We start from the raw sequence: 16,742 nt of genomic DNA, 5'->3' as shown, positions 1-16,742 counted from the left end.
GATAACCTATGTAGTTAAACATTTTTAGCTTTTATATATAAAATTTTTAATTTATATATAAACACTGTCGTTACATTTCTTTTTATTAGTACTATATATAATCTAGAGTTTAATAATCTTGTTAACTTTGTTGAATTCTTTCTTCAACTCTTTAATTTTGGTCAAGGTTCTTTAGAAAGCATCCTTGATGGCTTAAACTTTTTTTCTCCCTTTCTTTTAACTTGTCTTTGCATCTAATTGTAAAGAAAAATGACTTGTAGAATCTACTCTTAAAATATTTAGAAATAAATTATGTAGTATGAAGAATATTTTTATTTCTAAATTTTACTTTAATTGGAAAAAAATACATATATTTAGTGATTGTAAATACAATGTAAACTTTTTAATGTAAATACAAACTTCACAATATCTTGAAAAGTGATTAATTTTGACGATGTTATCTAACAAACTTAAAATTTGAATATTATAAACACACGTAAGATTATTAATTTGAATTTTTATTTGAACGTTAATACTTATTTGTTGTTGATTATTATTTTATTTCTTATTTATTTTAATAAATAAACATTATTTATAAATAGATTTGTATGCTCACCTCTCATAAACGATGTGGTACCATCTAAAATATAATTCAAAGATAAAAAGGATTAGAAATTTAATTTCGTTAAAAACTCAAACTAAAAATACTAAAATTTCAAGAAAAATAGGTTTTTTTATTGAAAAAATACATTTTAATTCTCAACGTCAAATACTCGGTAACTTAAAATCAAGGAGAATAATTAGTGTGGAAACATTGAAAAAAATAAAGAAAAAAAATAGTTATCATTTAAATGTCTTGTAAGATTTTCAAATTCTGTAATATTGCATAAATTTTAACTAGTTATTTTTAAAAAGTTTATTTAAAAAATATAATTGTACTATTCATCTTGTTTTATATTTAAAAAGGTGTTGTAGTCTAGAATGAAGGCAATTCATTAAACTTAGTGAATGTTTGATGATCTCAACAACGAATAGCTTTTGAAATTTTAATAACTATATTATTAGGGTTTTACAAACTTTCTATTCCGAATTCTAATCTTATTATTTATATTTGAAACTTGTAATCCATTTACTTAAATAATGAATAACGAATAGTCTTTGTTAAGAAAGAAAAAAGAAAAAAAAATGTCATTTTATTTTTTTACTCGCAAACCAACCTTGTTAAAATGGAAGAGTAATTTTAATTTAATTTTTGGAGCTATTTTGACATTAAGTAGAAACGACATCGTTTGGACGTAAATAAAAGACAACCCAGCTTGATTCATTTTTTCCCTCTTCCTTGCAATTAGGAGGCAGAGAAACAGTAACACTACGGCAACTGAAGAGAACGCCGTCGTTTGAAGCTCCGAACACTGAATATGGAAGAAAGAGGAAATCAGCTCAAACACGAAGAAGAAGAAGAAGAAGAAATCGTTTGCTTAGACGCATCTTTCTTCGTCGATGACAAGTAATTCCTTACCTTTTCTCTTTTTCTCTCTACCTCGTTCTCAAATTAACGATTCTGATGATTTTTTTTTCCTTTTTTATATTTATTTATTTTGAATTTGAAGTTACCAGCTGACAAAATTCACTTTCGGTTCGCAAGATATTCAGCTCTTCTGTCTGCATTCTGCTTCTAGTGAGTAATTTTGTTAAAGTTTAATTTAACTTTTAAAATTTTAAAAAGACACGTGCTTGATTATGTGTTGTGCAACTAGTTTTGAGACAATTTGATTAAAAGGTTGTATTTTTTATTCTTAAATTTGGTTAGTGTGTGTTTCTGAATCTTAATGATCATTTATAAGAGGGTTAATAAGTAAAAAATGGTTATGTGAAGTATAAATGAAAAGTAAAGAAGAAAACCAAAACTAGGTGTTGAAAAATGTTTTTTGAGAGAAACTCTTGTATTTGTTATAGAATACAGATTTTGTATTATTTATAATGTTAATTATCGCATTCACAGTCAATTAATGAGTAATCAGGAACTAATTTGTAGCTTAGGTGTGCCTAACTAATAGCTAACAATTAGGAACCTTTGCTGTTATAATTGAGCTGACAATGCATACTCACAAATAGGGAAATATATGCATGATGTTGGTTGTGAGACCCGCATCATTTAGTGAGTCTCAAATGAATTCGGTATTTCATTCCACAACAGATACTGTGTTACCAGCATTTCTTTTCTTAGATATGTATACTCCAACACCTATATTTCAATTATTCACATATTCACTTTATGGGCATGTACTTTGTTCGGTTGGTATACTGTCTTGTGTGCATGTGTTTTTTAAATTTATTGACTTTGGTAACTTGGGATTTCTAATAGTAGGCAAGGCTATATGTTTGCTACATTGATTCCTCACGTAGGAACTTTAATGTTCTTTGAGTTTGATACATGACTATATGGCTTCTTTCAAAGTTTAAGTATTTGGTAAGCTCAATCAAATATTTTTTTTCCACCTAGTTCTTCACTGAAGATATTATTCACTTGACAGCCTTAGGCTATGAATGAACACTGATTCTCTATCTAGTCTTTCAATTCAACGGAAGACAATAAATTGGTACATGTTTTTCATCTGATAGAAAAGTTCTTATGAACTGAAATTATACTAACAAACATAATAAACCTTAAATTAAATTGTGTTTGAAAATATATGTAGCCAATGACCCCTTACGTTTCCATGCTTATTTTTGAAAGGGGTCAAATTGGGTTTATTTACGCAGGAATTGGAGTTGAACATGATGTAACAATGCGTAATTGGGACTTAGAAACTTTTGTATACAATAAACTAGAGTGAACACACCGTGTCCCTTATGGTTGGTTCCTATTTTGCTTCCTGTATGTTATATTAGCTTTGGTCAGAATACTAATTATCTTTTGAATCAGCTGATTTTGATTTGACAGGGCAGTTGGTTTGGCCTGGAGCCATGTTGTTGAATGATTATCTTTCAAAAAATGTTAAGATGCTTCAGGGTTGCACGGTTATTGAGTTAGGTTCTGGTGTTGGTATGTATGTATTCGTCTTTATAAGTAAATATCATTTATTGTATTTAGATTCTTTGATGTTTGAAGGAGATACAACGTGTCTGTAATATATTATTAGTTTTGCAAATCAGCAGTGCATCCTTAATCACTCGTTGCTCATGATTAACTTGCCTTCTACAAAATGAATTACTGACCTTTGTAGTTACTTTATTATCTTCCAAATCAAAAACAGGGTACCTAAACCCTATCACTGTAGTCAGAATCACATGATGAGTTGTTGGACTGGACAATACCACTACGCTGGTCATGTTGCTCTTTTTTAACATCCAAATTCTGAAGGCCTTAAAAGGCATACAAACCTTTTCTGTCATGCATGGGACCACTGTTCTATGACATTGGGTTCTTTCCAGGTTTGCTTGATCTCCAATCCATGGGAGCTTCCGTTATGGATAACAGCTAGACCTCTAGTGGTGGTTTGCGTTTTCAACTTCTTCTCTCCTCCAATCTGCTTCTGCTTATCGTTCAGAGGCTTGCTAGTGTATAGTTGCTGCTTCATCCAGTGTGTATACTTTGGTCATCAGTTATGGACTTTGTTCTTTCTATGAGCTGATTGTACTCATGTCTCTTGTGAAAATGTCACCTTTTAGTTTTGTGTGTGGTTGTATTTTACTTAATGAGCAATAACTTCTAACTTGTTTTCTGACATGATTTTTCAGTCGGAGTTTTATCACTTAATTCAATTTTAGTTGTAATACTAAGGTGTTTCGGTATACATACATAAAGACATTCAAGGATCCTTTAATTTGAGTACAATTTCATGTTTTATGTGTTTCTACCCCCTCCTGATCCTAAGTAGGATCTGAATCTTGATTGTTTGATAATAATGTAAAACCTTGATGCTATGAATGGTTATTCTTTGAATCTCAGGTATTACTGGAATACTTTGCAGCAGATTCTGCCATAAAGTTGTGATGACTGATCATAATGAAGAAGTGCTTAAGGTAGGCTTGTGAGAATCTGTTGGTATGACGCATGGTACACATCCCTTGTTATCTGTTATATAGTTTAATATTCTATCTCCTATCAGATCTTGAAGAAAAACATAGAACTGCATTCATGTCCCGAGAATGTTAGCTCTATTTCTCACGGTGAGTAAAAATCCTTCTAAAGAAAGAATGGAAGGTACATGTTTAATTCACGGAATTACATCAATGTACATGCAGAACTAGTGGCAGAGAAACTAGAATGGGGGAACACTGGTCAGATAAATGAAATATTACGAAAACATCCTGGAGGTTTTGATTTCATACTTGGAGCTGATATATATATCCTTTATGTATTTTTATCACTGTTATCATACTTAAGAACTATGCATCTCTGTAGTTTCTTTTTAAAATCAGCTAAGTTCTTGTTTCTACATAGGTGACTTTTATGATAAAATCAAATATATGTTTAGTTTTATGATCATATATAATTAATTTTATGATAAAATCAATTATATATTTCACAAAATCTAAAATTAGTTATAATCACTGATTTTATTATCAATGGTTATTAAGCACTTTATCTTCTCAAGTGTGTTCCCCTCACTTTAAAAGAGCAAAATCCGATTTCAGGTATTCACTGAAACGAATTAGAAGATAAAATAACAAACATTGCAGAATATTGTGATGCTTGAATTGAAATTGAAATATGTTCATTTTATCAAGGTTTTTTGTAAAAGTATTTCAATTCCCTAAAATTTGACTTTAGAAACCTTGACAATTCAACTCATACGCTTTCAGCAGTCAAGCATACCTATGCTTTTTGATAGTGTTAGACAGCTACTGCGGGCCAGCGAGGGCAGAAAGTGCAAATTCATTCTAGCCTATGTATCAAGAGCTAAGACGTATGTATTAAAGGAGTGTCCAGTAAATATTCTTTGCTACTTTTTTGTTTGCTTGTGAACATACTCATCTCTAAGGTTGACTTTGTTCAGTTTTACCTTTTGGATTTCATGTGTAGTAACATATAGCTTTTCGAGTAGATAGTACGCGTGTGTTTTGATAACTCTAAAACAGGTTCGAAACTGATTTATGTGGTAACGAAATTTTCAAAATCAGTGCAAGTTTGTGTTGTTTCTAAATTATTCTTAGTCTGTCTAAAATTTATTTTTCAGCTACTTTCAATGCACGTACTGTTTTGTAATTTTCTGTGACTTGGTGTTATCAAATAAGAATGGGTTCGTTTCAAAGTTTGGCTGGTTAAAATTGGTCTTCTTTCGAAGTAACCCTTGTGATATCAAAATTGAATGCAGCTTCCTCTGCCTCGAACAAATTATTTACCTCAAGCACTGCATTATCTGATTTTTAGAGTGTCATAGCTTATCTAGTCTGCACAGCTATTCATTTGGTTGGTCAAAAGTATTATTACTGCTCTCACTTCTTAAATTCCCTCCTTGCAGCATGGATTCGATGATTGTCATTGAAGCTTCCAAGCTTCGGATGAAGATGAAAGAAGTAACTGGAACTCGATGCATTGTTGGGAATCTTGAAGGAGTCGTCTTTGAAGTTACTCTTGAATAAAGCATTAAATATGTTGATTTTTGTTTTTAGAAGTAGACATTACATGTGACAACGAAAATTTATTTGGGGTGAGCAATGCGTGGTGTTTCTATTGCCATTCATCTTTTAATTTCACGTTTCAAAAATCTTTTTTTCTTTATTTTTTAATTAGACATTTCTACATTTGGTTGTGTTACATCATTAAATTATTACAGTTCGCCTAAAATTTAATTTCAATTTAAGGGTAAGAAGTCAATTGTTTTAAATTTTAGAAATCCAATTAAGAAAAAAGAAAGAAAGAAACTATGAGAATAATTAAATCATGAATTTTTTATTTAAAAATGAATACGAGATAACAAAATCTATTTTCACCCTCTCTTATTATACATTAGGGTGAAGATAGATTTTATTATCTCATTTTCATTAAACTAGGTCATCATTCAGCTATTTATTTGATAATTTTTTTTCTTTCGTAATTTTTTTTCAATTTCATTGAATAAGAGATTATTTAAAAGTAATTTAATATAACTCAAAACGAATAATTAAAAAAAATACAAATTGAATTATATATTTATTACAGTATTTTTCTACATTTTAAATTTTCATTTGAGCAAATATTAGAATAAATATCACCGCATACATTTTTACTCAAATTTTATGATTAAAATGGTTTAATACATATTTTAATTATATTCAGTAGTTATAAATTATTTTTATAATAATATTTCACCTAACATAGAAGATGAAGTTAAAAAGTAATATTTTTATTTCATAAAATAGAAAACTTTACAAATAAATATTTAAACCTTTTCAATTTTATTTTTTGTAGCTTTGAGTTTTTTACTTCTCATTCTTTTTTTTACCATAAAAAATAGGTAGAAAAAGAAACTCTTGCTCAGAAAAAAAAGGGAAAGAAAATATTAATTTGATTTTGTTTTGGATCCTTTTCTTCCCTCTCTTACATCTCTCAACCATTCTTTCTGTGTATCTATGTTCTTTCATGGAATCCGTACAATTCACACGGCATTTTCACCATTCTCAATTCCATTTTATGAACAAACAATCTCCCAAACTCAAATCCAAAATTTCCTTCAGGACCTTTTGTGTTTCTTCTTCTCATTCTGCTTCTTCTTCCACTCTCACCAAAACCCAGAATCTGAGTGATTCTGCAACCGTAGTTCCTGAAAAAAAGCGCAGGGCTAAGGCTTCTAATACCCAATTCAAAGAGAATTGGTTGGCTTCACTCTCTTACCCTTTTCCAGAAAAGACCCATCTTTTGAATTGTGAGCATGACCCGACCCAACAAAATGACGGGTCCAAATGGGTCCTTGGAATTGACCCAGATGTCTCTGGTGCAGTTGCACTGTTGAAAACGAACGGTTCCGTTTGTTCAGCTCAGGTATCGTTTTTATTTTCGTCTTTGTTGGTTAAAGTTCTTTCCTTTTTCTTGCATTGATATCGTTACTCAAGGTTTTAAGTTGCTGTCATGGTAGCGATTTTGTTGCGATTCTTCATATACCTTTATGCTGTGGTTCCAATGGCAGTAGATGAGTGTTTTTTTAAATCTTATCAGGGTAAATAAGAATGAAACTTTGAAGTGCTACACGTGTGCCACTTGGGTTTTTTCCTGAAGATTTGTCGTGGTTAGGTGTGGTGGAGTAAAAGCAGTGTTAATAGAGTATCAATAAGATCTCTAACACCTATATGCTGTGTACATGTTGTGCTGGTAGATATTGTTGCAAATTGACTGGTTAAGATTGTGCTTTGTGTTTTTGGTGTTTGTAACGTTGGCTAGTTATGCTATTTACTTGTTTAATTGGAAGTTCCGTTGAGGAAGAAGGTATACATCTGAAGTGTATAGTTGAGTTCTACCGGGGATAGTTTACTAGATATAATGCAAAAGGATCCCAGATGCTTAAGGTAGTATGAAGAATGGGATTATGGCTTTGTGCTTAAGTTTTGAGGCTTGGACAGTTTTAAGCATGCACACTCACGCATATCTGGTAGTAAGAAGAATTGGGAATGATACATAGGTATATATATGAAGAAGGGACGATGCTGATAGTAGTAGAACTGTTGTTTGGTATTAAAATTGAGAGGTTGTATTAAGGTAGTAGTACAGTGCATAAAAAAAACTTGTATCCTCAGTAGGAGTCAAAATGAGTGATCCTTTGCTATCATCATAATGTAAAAGAAACTGTCAGGAAAATATGGGCTACACATCCCTTAGATAAAGAATCTTATGAATTAAGTTTTGTGGGGAGTAATTGATAAATTACAATATGGCTGATGACTAATGGTTTGACGGTATTACACTCAAGTTTCTGCATAACAAAGAGGCAACGGAATCTGGATGAGGATTGATCTCAACAATAAATTATATTACTTTGTATTTTTGTGAACTGTTTTGGCATTAGATCCTCTAGGCCTCCTGATTCATATGTAGAAAACAGCTACTAGATTATGTTTTTGAACGTTGTCTCTGTATTCATATCATTATTCTGACATATGCAGGTATTTGACTCTCCTCATGTGAAAATACTTATTGGCCAGAAAAATAGGACCCGCAGGCGCTTAGATGCCAAGTCTGCTGTCCAGTTGGTTCGTAGTTTTGATGCTCCAATTGGTATATTGTATTTTTTCTTTTTTCTTTTTATCTCAATGTCTCCACATATGCAGACCTTTTTCTAAACTTTCTTTTTTGGGTTAAGTGCTTTTAGTAACTATTATGGTAGAAAACGAATCATTATATAATTTGGTTCAATTATATGTTCTGTCATTTTGTAACAGTTGTTAGTCTTCATGCTAAAGTCTTGACTTATTTTTTTCTATTTTCTTGTTTTTTTGGACTATTGTAACATGCTGATACTTATATTATGCTCTTGTAAGAAAGCAAGGTTACTTTGTTTATATATTGAAAAAAAAGGATCAATACAACAAATAAAATAGATTTGATATCATCTAATAGCATATATGATACGGGAATAAATAAAAACGTTTCTAATGACACATATAATCTAGATATTCTTGATTATATAGGATTATAACTGTTATTGTGGTCATACAGATTTATATTTTAGGAAGGATCTAAGCAAAGTGTGCTGTATCATAGGAAATCTCATTGATTTCTATTAGATTTAGGACCTTAGCTCTTTTTCTTTTTCCTTGTATCTGTTTATACCTGTATCACTCTGTATTTGCATCAAGTTAATAATAATCCCAGAATATCTTTCCTTTATGCTTTTCGCTGGTTTCAAGTAGAAAAGTCACTAATGGTAAAAGTCACAAGTTTATTATTTACATCTGAAAAGTTAAACTGATATTTTTCATGGGGATTTTCTGAAAATATTATTGGACCTTTGGATAAAGTAAAAAATTGATGTTATGTATCATATTTCTCAATCTGATGGTTTGTTAGTTATTCTGAGATAATGATGCTTACTCATTGCTTTTCATCCCTGGCAATGCAATTTATTATTCAGTACTAATTCTCAAGTTTGCTACAGTAAGTTTTGAATTATTTTGCACTTTTCATATTTCTTTTGAAGGTTGACACTGTTTATGGTTCGCTATTTGCAAATTGACTCTTGATTTCATCAGGAACCACTGCGTATATAGAGCAGTCGCTCCCTTTTCCACAAGATGGGAAACAGGTTGGCATGTTTGCTTTAAGTAGAACATGTTTTGTAGTTTTCTGAAGAGTTCAATATGTTCGTGTTAAAAGATCTTTACTTTCGACATTGTTAATGTTCTTTTAGGATATCATGCAATTATTTAATTATATGTTACAATCGTGTAGTGTCAAAACTGTCTTTTAGTTTTGTTGTATTAATATTTTGAAAAGTGTTTTTAATTCTTTTAACTTAAACTAATATTATATTCCCCCCATCTTTTGCATTCAAGGGCTGGTGGAGTGGAGGATTTGGATATGGGCTATGGATTGGCATCTTAGTTGCCTCAGGGTTTTCTGTTATTCCAGTGCCATCTTTCACTTGGAAAGCGAAATTTGAACTCTCTGGAAGCATGACTTCTAAGGTTGGTTTGGTCCTAACTGTACAGATTAAAGTGTATTTTTCCAATTATGTGCAATTTTGTTTTCAGTTTCAAAGTTTATTATTTCCAAAAATATGATGTTAGTTTTTAACCAAAGAAAGAAAAAAGAATGTTAGCTGAGTTTAAGTGAGTACTTAATGATTTGCACATCATATTTCTTATCATGTGGGTTTAGGACAGGGTTACCCAGTCTTTAAAAGGACTATATTGCTCATCTATCTGATCAATGTGGGATATCCAACACTTCTTTAACACTCCTTTTTCTTGTAGCCAACCCCTGTTGTTTGCAGCCTTTTACATCCACTGTCAGATCTCATCGTAACCACCAATTCATGGTCTGATTTGACTTACCGTGCTCCTATGCCACATCCCTGCAAGTTTCACCTTTTATGTCATCACAGTCTTCACAAGCCTACACATATTATTTCACTATGGTTGCCCTTGTCAGCAGTGTCCGAGCTTCATGCACTGTCCTTCTCAAGTGTCTGTCTCCAGTCCCATTGAATTTGCCAGCCTCCCCTAGTGTCCACTTTCAATTTGTGAGTTTCTTGTTTGATTCATCTTTTGGGTAGCTCTTACCATTGTTCTTCTCACAAGTGTTGCCTTCTTGTTGTAACCTATTTTGTGCTGCTGGTTTTGTTTGTTTGTTTGGGGGCATATGCTTCTGTTTGGTTCTTAAGGGAGTCTTTTTTTTTTTGAAATGTGCATGAGGTTCTTTGTAGGCAATATCAAAATCGCAAGTGCGAACACTTGCTTTTGTCCTTTTAAGACATGTGATTCTAGTTTCGAGGGGGAGCAAGGAGGAAGGAGTCTAGTTTTGTCTTGTGTCCTAGCACTGTTCCTAGTCTATTTCTACATCACTTTGGCCCAGTTGACAGTTCCAGTGAATCATTCTTGACCCTGAGGTTATTGGAGAGATTAAGACCAGAAATCCCAAAAATTTGTCTCGGTCCCATTGATCTTTGTCTCGATAAGACCTTGCTTTTGTTCAAGAATTTATCTAAGATGTGATCTTGCCCCAACTTTTCTGTACTAGTTGTAGTCTGACATGAATTTCTCTGTCTTTGTCTCCATGTTTCCCTTGTTGTCTTTTTGATGAAGCTATGTTATTATAACAATCATGCTAATTACATTCTCAAATCCTCTCTAAATGTAACATTCACATTCTCTTAAGAAGAAAATAAAATATGATGTAATGAATGTGAAGATTTTAAAGGTATTTTTCCTAACAACTTTAGAGATATTAGGATATTTTTATCCTAATAATCCCCTATTTACAGCAGAATCAATTATTCATATATTTTTACCTTTTCACCAATTCTTACGAAAAAAAGTTATAAAGTGTCGAGATTGAATTCTTAAATGAAAAGGAATTGGAAAGAACACTTGAGAACTCTATTGAGCCATTCAATTGTTTTGTTTTCATTCTTGTAAATTATGACTTCACAAACACTGATATAACTGATAATTTTGTTTAGTATGACATCCACTGGAGTTGTTTTATCAATTTCTAGTTTAAATTGTATATATTGAACTATACATAATCTATATCATACATTTGAAGTAATTTTTGTTATACCTAAATCTTAGTTTTTAATTCAATTCATGATTCAATAAATAACTGGATGATAACTGATAAAATTTGAGGGCAAGGGATCTCCTACAAAAAGAAAAGAAAAGGAAAGAGATAAACTTTTCTTTTTATTTCATTCATGTGCTTGTAACATCCCATCTTTAATAGTAAAATACTACTAAAATGAATATTACATATATGATAAACTAACTAATATAAGAAACAAACCTACGAAAGACAATATCTACACCTGTAGATTCGTCCGACTTCTTTACTGAATCCCTCGATCACCTATCGCTGAAGTAACTGAAACAGATGTCTCCCTAAGCTCACACCAATCAGGTGATCATCGCAAAAGAAAAAACATACAAGGATAGACAACAGAATAGCAAGGGTAAGTTAGTTTAAACAAAGATTAATCATACATCAATTTATTTAACTTCTTACAATCATACTATTCATTCACATCACATAAACTCTTCACACATAATACCACACTGACTTTGACTGTCCGGACTTAGAATGATTGCCGAGCTATGGCGGGTCGTGCACTCGTGGTGGCTTCTACTGCTTTGCAAAGCCATTGCCAATGGGTTGCACCCTACCACACTCATGAGGTTAGTCCGTTATCACTCACCTTGGGCCATACTGGAAGCACCCAAGACTAGGACCTCCTGCTACTCCTCACGACATGGATCAATCCTCTCTACTTGAGAATGAAAGACCATTGGAGTTCCAGGATAACCCCTAAGACTGAGCTCCTGCATTCATTCTAAACATACTTGAATCTCAACAAGAGAATTCACTTTGGATCACAACATGAGGCACCACCATGTAACCTCCCTGTGAGGTCCATGGAATTACGTCCATAACATAGGGCACCACCATGTAATCTCCCTGTGCGATCTATGGAATTACGTTCATAAACCATACTTTTAGTTTGAAATCACCAACTTACACTTTGAAATACAACATACATCAATAACCAATGATATTACATAACACAACTTCAACTTACTTCATACAACACTCAATGTTTCATTTAGAACAACTTAAGATCACAATAAAAGTGAACTAGAACAGAACCCCTCGCACAGTGCACACATTCGCATAGCGAAACTAGAGGCTTCTCGCACAGCGACTTAACTCGCTGTGGGAATCCTCAGACAAAGACCCAACCCTCTAAACCATTCGCATAGCGGTTAGACTCGCTATGCGAATAAACCGCGACTTGAATCAAACCCAGACCCCTCGCATAGCGTCCCAGCTCGCTATGCGAGAACCTTAGACAGTGGCTCATGCTCCTCAAGCACTCGCAGAGCGAAACCCATTCGCTGTTCGAATAAAAAGAATAATAACCCCAGACCCCAACCAATAGCATAGCGACTTGATTCGCTATGCGAATCATCAAACAGAGAGCAACCTTCTCAATCCATTCGCACAGCGCACCCATTCGCTGTGTGAATGCCTTGGTAGAGAGCATCTCGCCAAGGTGACTCGCTATGCGAATCCATTCGCACAGCGAGTCTGCATAATCTGCAAAACGAAATTCTGCAGAATTATGCAACTCAACCACAACTTACCAATTCTACTCAATTTTCCCAACTTCTAACACTCCTAGATTGTTGTACAAACTTAATTAGACTAGACTAAGTGATTCTAAACATTCCTAACATCAATCTAAAGTGTTTATGCACCAAATCCTACTCTAAAACCTCAATTTCATCAACTTAGAGACTCAAATCCAATTTTACCACTTTGAACCTGTTTTTGACCATTTTGATGACTCAAACAAGTCACATATGACTTATCTAGACTGCCCCAGCAGACCCTAACAACACTTGACCTTAAATACTCAAATTCACTACCTCACTTCCTCCAAATTGACTTTAAACAAGCACCATTCACTTCACTTCCTATCTCATTACTATCACAATAGATTACTCACAACCAGTACCTCCAACATGCACAATTATAACAATTAGATCCATCCAAACCAGTTCATAATCATCATTTTACAGTTTACAGAATTTGGCGTTCAATTAACACAATTAAATCTACTCAACAACTAATGTTCAACTCAAACAGCACCATAACACAAATTTTATCATACACATGCCAAACTACTAATTAAATTAATAATCTAGCTTCCCTTACCTCAGCTCAAGTTCTACACCGATTACAGAACCCCGACTGAAGCTTGCACCACAAGGAAACTCAACAGAAACCTACAACTCACCGATTGGTGATAGGAAAACAACCTTAGAACCTAATTTGAGTTAGAAATTGAAGAAGACAGCAACTCAACACATGCAACCAGAACTCTTTGCATGATTACGGTTAAAGACGTACGAGAAAAGAGGAGAAACAACTTACCGACTCAGAACAAGAAATTGATCGGTCAAGATTGTTGCCCTTGACGCCAGGATCGTTTAGGCACTTCCTGATTGTCGAACAGATAACTCAGTAGAGAGAAATCTAGAGAGAAGGCAGAGAACTCTAGGAAAGTAGTTTCTAGAGAGATGGTACGTTTTAAAATAATGAAACTCGTTTAGAACAAAACTATTTATAATAAGACCGTTTAATATTAAATTAATCGAGTCTCACTATTTTTAGACTACCACTACTTCTAAAACACCATTTTTCTAGGGTTTTACAGTGCTCATATGGCTATAAAAGGGATTACATTAGTCAAGGATCTGCAAATCCAATCAAAATCTATTGCCAAAATAGAACCATCCAAAGCATCCACACATATTGTTACGTATCCGAGTTGGAGACATAATTAAACACGATCACAATAGGTAGAAAAGACAATGAACGAATGATAATGGACAAATGAATCTCTTTTATTGATGGTAATATCTGAATAAACAAAAGTAAACAATAATTGGGAGCATAACCTCCTTCAATTACTTGGGAGCATAACCTCCCTCACAGGACGCATAGCCGCCTGTCAACAAGACTCAATAATCAAAAGCATACCTTTAACCCTAGACTCTCCCTTTATTTATATTAATTATTTCCTAAATAAAATATTTCCCTAGAATAAAATCTTTCCCTAGAATAAAATATGAATATTGTTCTAAATAAAATATTTCCCTAGAATAAAATCTTTCCCTAGAATAAAATCTTTCCCTAGAAGAAAATATAAATATTGTTCTAAATAAAATATTTCCTTAAGATATATTCTTATTTACTATAATTATTTCTAAATATTTCCCGCCTATCCTAACTGTTGTCCCAGTTAGGATAGTCACTCTTCAACCGATTGGGTCTAGCTCCCGTTCGGCTTTGCTTCCCCTGCACCTTACTGTTCGACTCCAGCTCATCACCGCCTTCCACCGTTCAGCCTTACCTTCCCATGCCTTCCACCGCACCCTACCGTTCGGCTCCAGCTCTTCACCGCCTTCCACTGTTCGGCCTAACCTTCCCATGCCTTCCACTGTTCGGCTTGATTCCCCCCTACCTCCTAGCGTTCGGCTCCCGCTCTTCACCACCTTCCACCGTTCGGCTAGACCTCTCCACGCCTTCCACCGTTCGGCCTTTACGGTCAATACCGTTTGGCCTCACTTCCCTCCTACCTTCCTTCTCCTTGTCATATACTTTCCAAACCTTATTATTACCCCTACCTTATACCGTAACACATATTTGAAGTAATTGTACCTAAATCATAGGATTCAATACAAAATTATGATTCAAGAAATAAATTTATGATCATTATTTGAAACTTGATTCGATAAAAACATTCTAGAATTATGGTTAATATAATCAAGGGTTAGGTCCTTGGTTTTATGAACACATCAAACAATACATCAATACTTTGTAATACATCTCAGTGAATATAAATGCAATTTTTCATTATCTTTAAGTATCTTCCTCTCTCTCTACCCAAAACCTAAAATTTTCATCACATGCCATCTCTCAACATTGTCAAAGTAAAGGAAGCTTGAGCAACATGTTGACATCTATCCATTCACTGTATTTTTGAGTCTGATTTGTTAGTAATAGCATTTGAATATTTTATACTGCAGGATGATAGCAGGAGACTGGCATCCACATTATTTCCATCACTGACTTCCATGTTAAGTAGGAAAAAAGATCATGGTATTTGTCTTGACTTGTTTTATATCTACTTAACTATCATGTCGCAACATGATTATCATTAATATCTTAAAAAGGGTTTTTGAAATCATGTTAAAAATTTGCTGCTAAAGTTTTGAAGATCCTACAATTTATCAAAGTGCCTTGTACTATAGATTTATTACACAACTGAAAAAAGTCCTTCCTGTGTATTGTTATTGTGGATAATATTGTTCTCGCTTGGATTCCTCTTTCGTTTAGAGAAAAATGTGTTTTTAGTCCCTTCTTTCAAATGTGATCGAGGTTTTTGTACTTCCACTTTGATGATTTTGGTCTCCAAACTTTGAAAAACATGTTATAAAACACGATGAGCTCCTAGATTAAGGAACTAAATCCATATGGCTTTTAAAGTTTGAGGATGAAGTCCATCGATATGAAAGTTGGACCTTGACTAAATTACCAATGGCTTATCAAGTGTGAAACATCAGTGAGCTATAATTGTAGATTTTCTTCTAAAGGTACACTTTTTGTGAAAATTTGTTGAAGAGATAGTGTTCTTGGTGATTGGTTCCTGCTGCTAAGTATGCTTTGATTTTAACGAACTTCTCATGTTTTAGGAAGGGCAGAGGCTTTACTAATTGCAGCATATGGTCAAGATCAAAGCAAAAGCTTGGAACCATCTTGTTGTGACAATGTTCACAATTTTGAAACATGAAAATTAGCATCTGTAATTTGACTACCATCTGTAATTTTGGCTAAAATAGTATTGTAAACTTTTTGTTTGCTGTCTTATTACAATGCCAATATTTTCTCTTCAAATAAGTGTAGGCAGATAAAGTAAAAAGCTTGGTTGATCTAAAATTCAATTGAGAGAAGAAGACTTAAGGGCATTATGTGAAGAGTTCGATGAATAGAAAATGATATGATATTAAACAAATAACACAATGATTGTTATTAATCTAATTACCTTATCATTGAACCGTGAATCATTTTAAAATATGACTTTTACCCTTTTGGATTTAAGGATCGATAGTTATGCATAGTTTGATTTGAGATTTGAATTAAATTTATTAATAATAAAATCAATATCTAAATACACAAAATTATAATTTTTATGGATAAATGAATAAAAGACAATAATAATTCAAAATCACGTGTATCACATGATATAGTAGGGGTATTTGGGATTTTTGGTTCATTGTTTTATGAAACTTTATTTACTTTTTCGACAGTAGCATGCAATTATATAAATTTTTTTATATATACAAAGTGAAAAATGGGAGACAAATACTTCTGGAATGCTATTAGAAGAGGTCACTATAATCTTGGGGAAAATTTTTCATCTAGTACAAAAATTGAAATATATATATGGATTAGGACTGAAATTAAAATAAATAAATATCATATTTAATGATTTATTAATCGAAACCTTTTTGATTTAATGTATCTGTGGAAAAATGTTTTATTTTTATACATTCTGTGTGTT

The 16,742-nt window shown here is 32.9% G+C and overlaps 2 protein-coding genes across 6 annotated transcripts; both read left to right on the top strand.

The window, feature by feature from the left end:
* Positions 1 to 1,300: 1,300 nt before the first annotated feature.
* On the top strand, positions 1,301 to 5,665 carry LOC108333371 (uncharacterized). 4 transcript variants are annotated; one of them, XM_052870312.1, is made up of 8 exons: positions 1,301 to 1,486; positions 1,590 to 1,657; positions 2,924 to 3,025; positions 3,932 to 4,005; positions 4,092 to 4,152; positions 4,228 to 4,329; positions 4,775 to 4,892; positions 5,448 to 5,665. In XM_052870312.1, the coding sequence occupies exons 1-8, from the start codon at positions 1,398 to 1,400 to the stop codon at positions 5,566 to 5,568; spliced, it is 735 nt and encodes a 244-aa protein (XP_052726272.1). In that variant the 5' UTR covers positions 1,301 to 1,397; the 3' UTR covers positions 5,569 to 5,665. The 4 variants fall into 4 exon arrangements, with proteins under 4 accessions (XP_052726272.1, XP_017424285.1, XP_017424286.1 ...); XM_017568796.2 differs by having other exon boundaries at positions 2,906 to 3,025; XM_017568797.2 differs by having other exon boundaries at positions 1,302 to 1,486; positions 2,906 to 3,025; positions 4,781 to 4,892.
* An 802-nt stretch (positions 5,666 to 6,467) lies between these two features.
* On the top strand, positions 6,468 to 16,048 carry LOC108332445 (Holliday junction resolvase MOC1, chloroplastic). Of its 2 annotated transcripts, XM_017567710.2 has the most exons (6): positions 6,468 to 6,946; positions 8,062 to 8,173; positions 9,148 to 9,200; positions 9,451 to 9,582; positions 15,208 to 15,280; positions 15,874 to 16,048. In XM_017567710.2, exons 1-6 carry the CDS (start codon positions 6,548 to 6,550, stop codon positions 15,969 to 15,971), a joined length of 867 nt encoding a protein of 288 aa, XP_017423199.1. In that variant the 5' UTR covers positions 6,468 to 6,547; the 3' UTR covers positions 15,972 to 16,048. The 2 variants fall into 2 exon arrangements, with proteins under 2 accessions (XP_017423199.1, XP_052726271.1); XM_052870311.1 differs by lacking the exon at positions 15,208 to 15,280.
* Positions 16,049 to 16,742: the final 694 nt, after the last annotated feature.

The sequence above is a fragment of the Vigna angularis genome, chromosome 11 (assembly GCF_016808095.1).
Source record: "Vigna angularis cultivar LongXiaoDou No.4 chromosome 11, ASM1680809v1, whole genome shotgun sequence".
Classification (NCBI taxonomy): Eukaryota; Viridiplantae; Streptophyta; class Magnoliopsida; order Fabales; family Fabaceae; genus Vigna; species Vigna angularis.
This window is presented reverse-complemented; position numbering and strand designations above follow the sequence as displayed.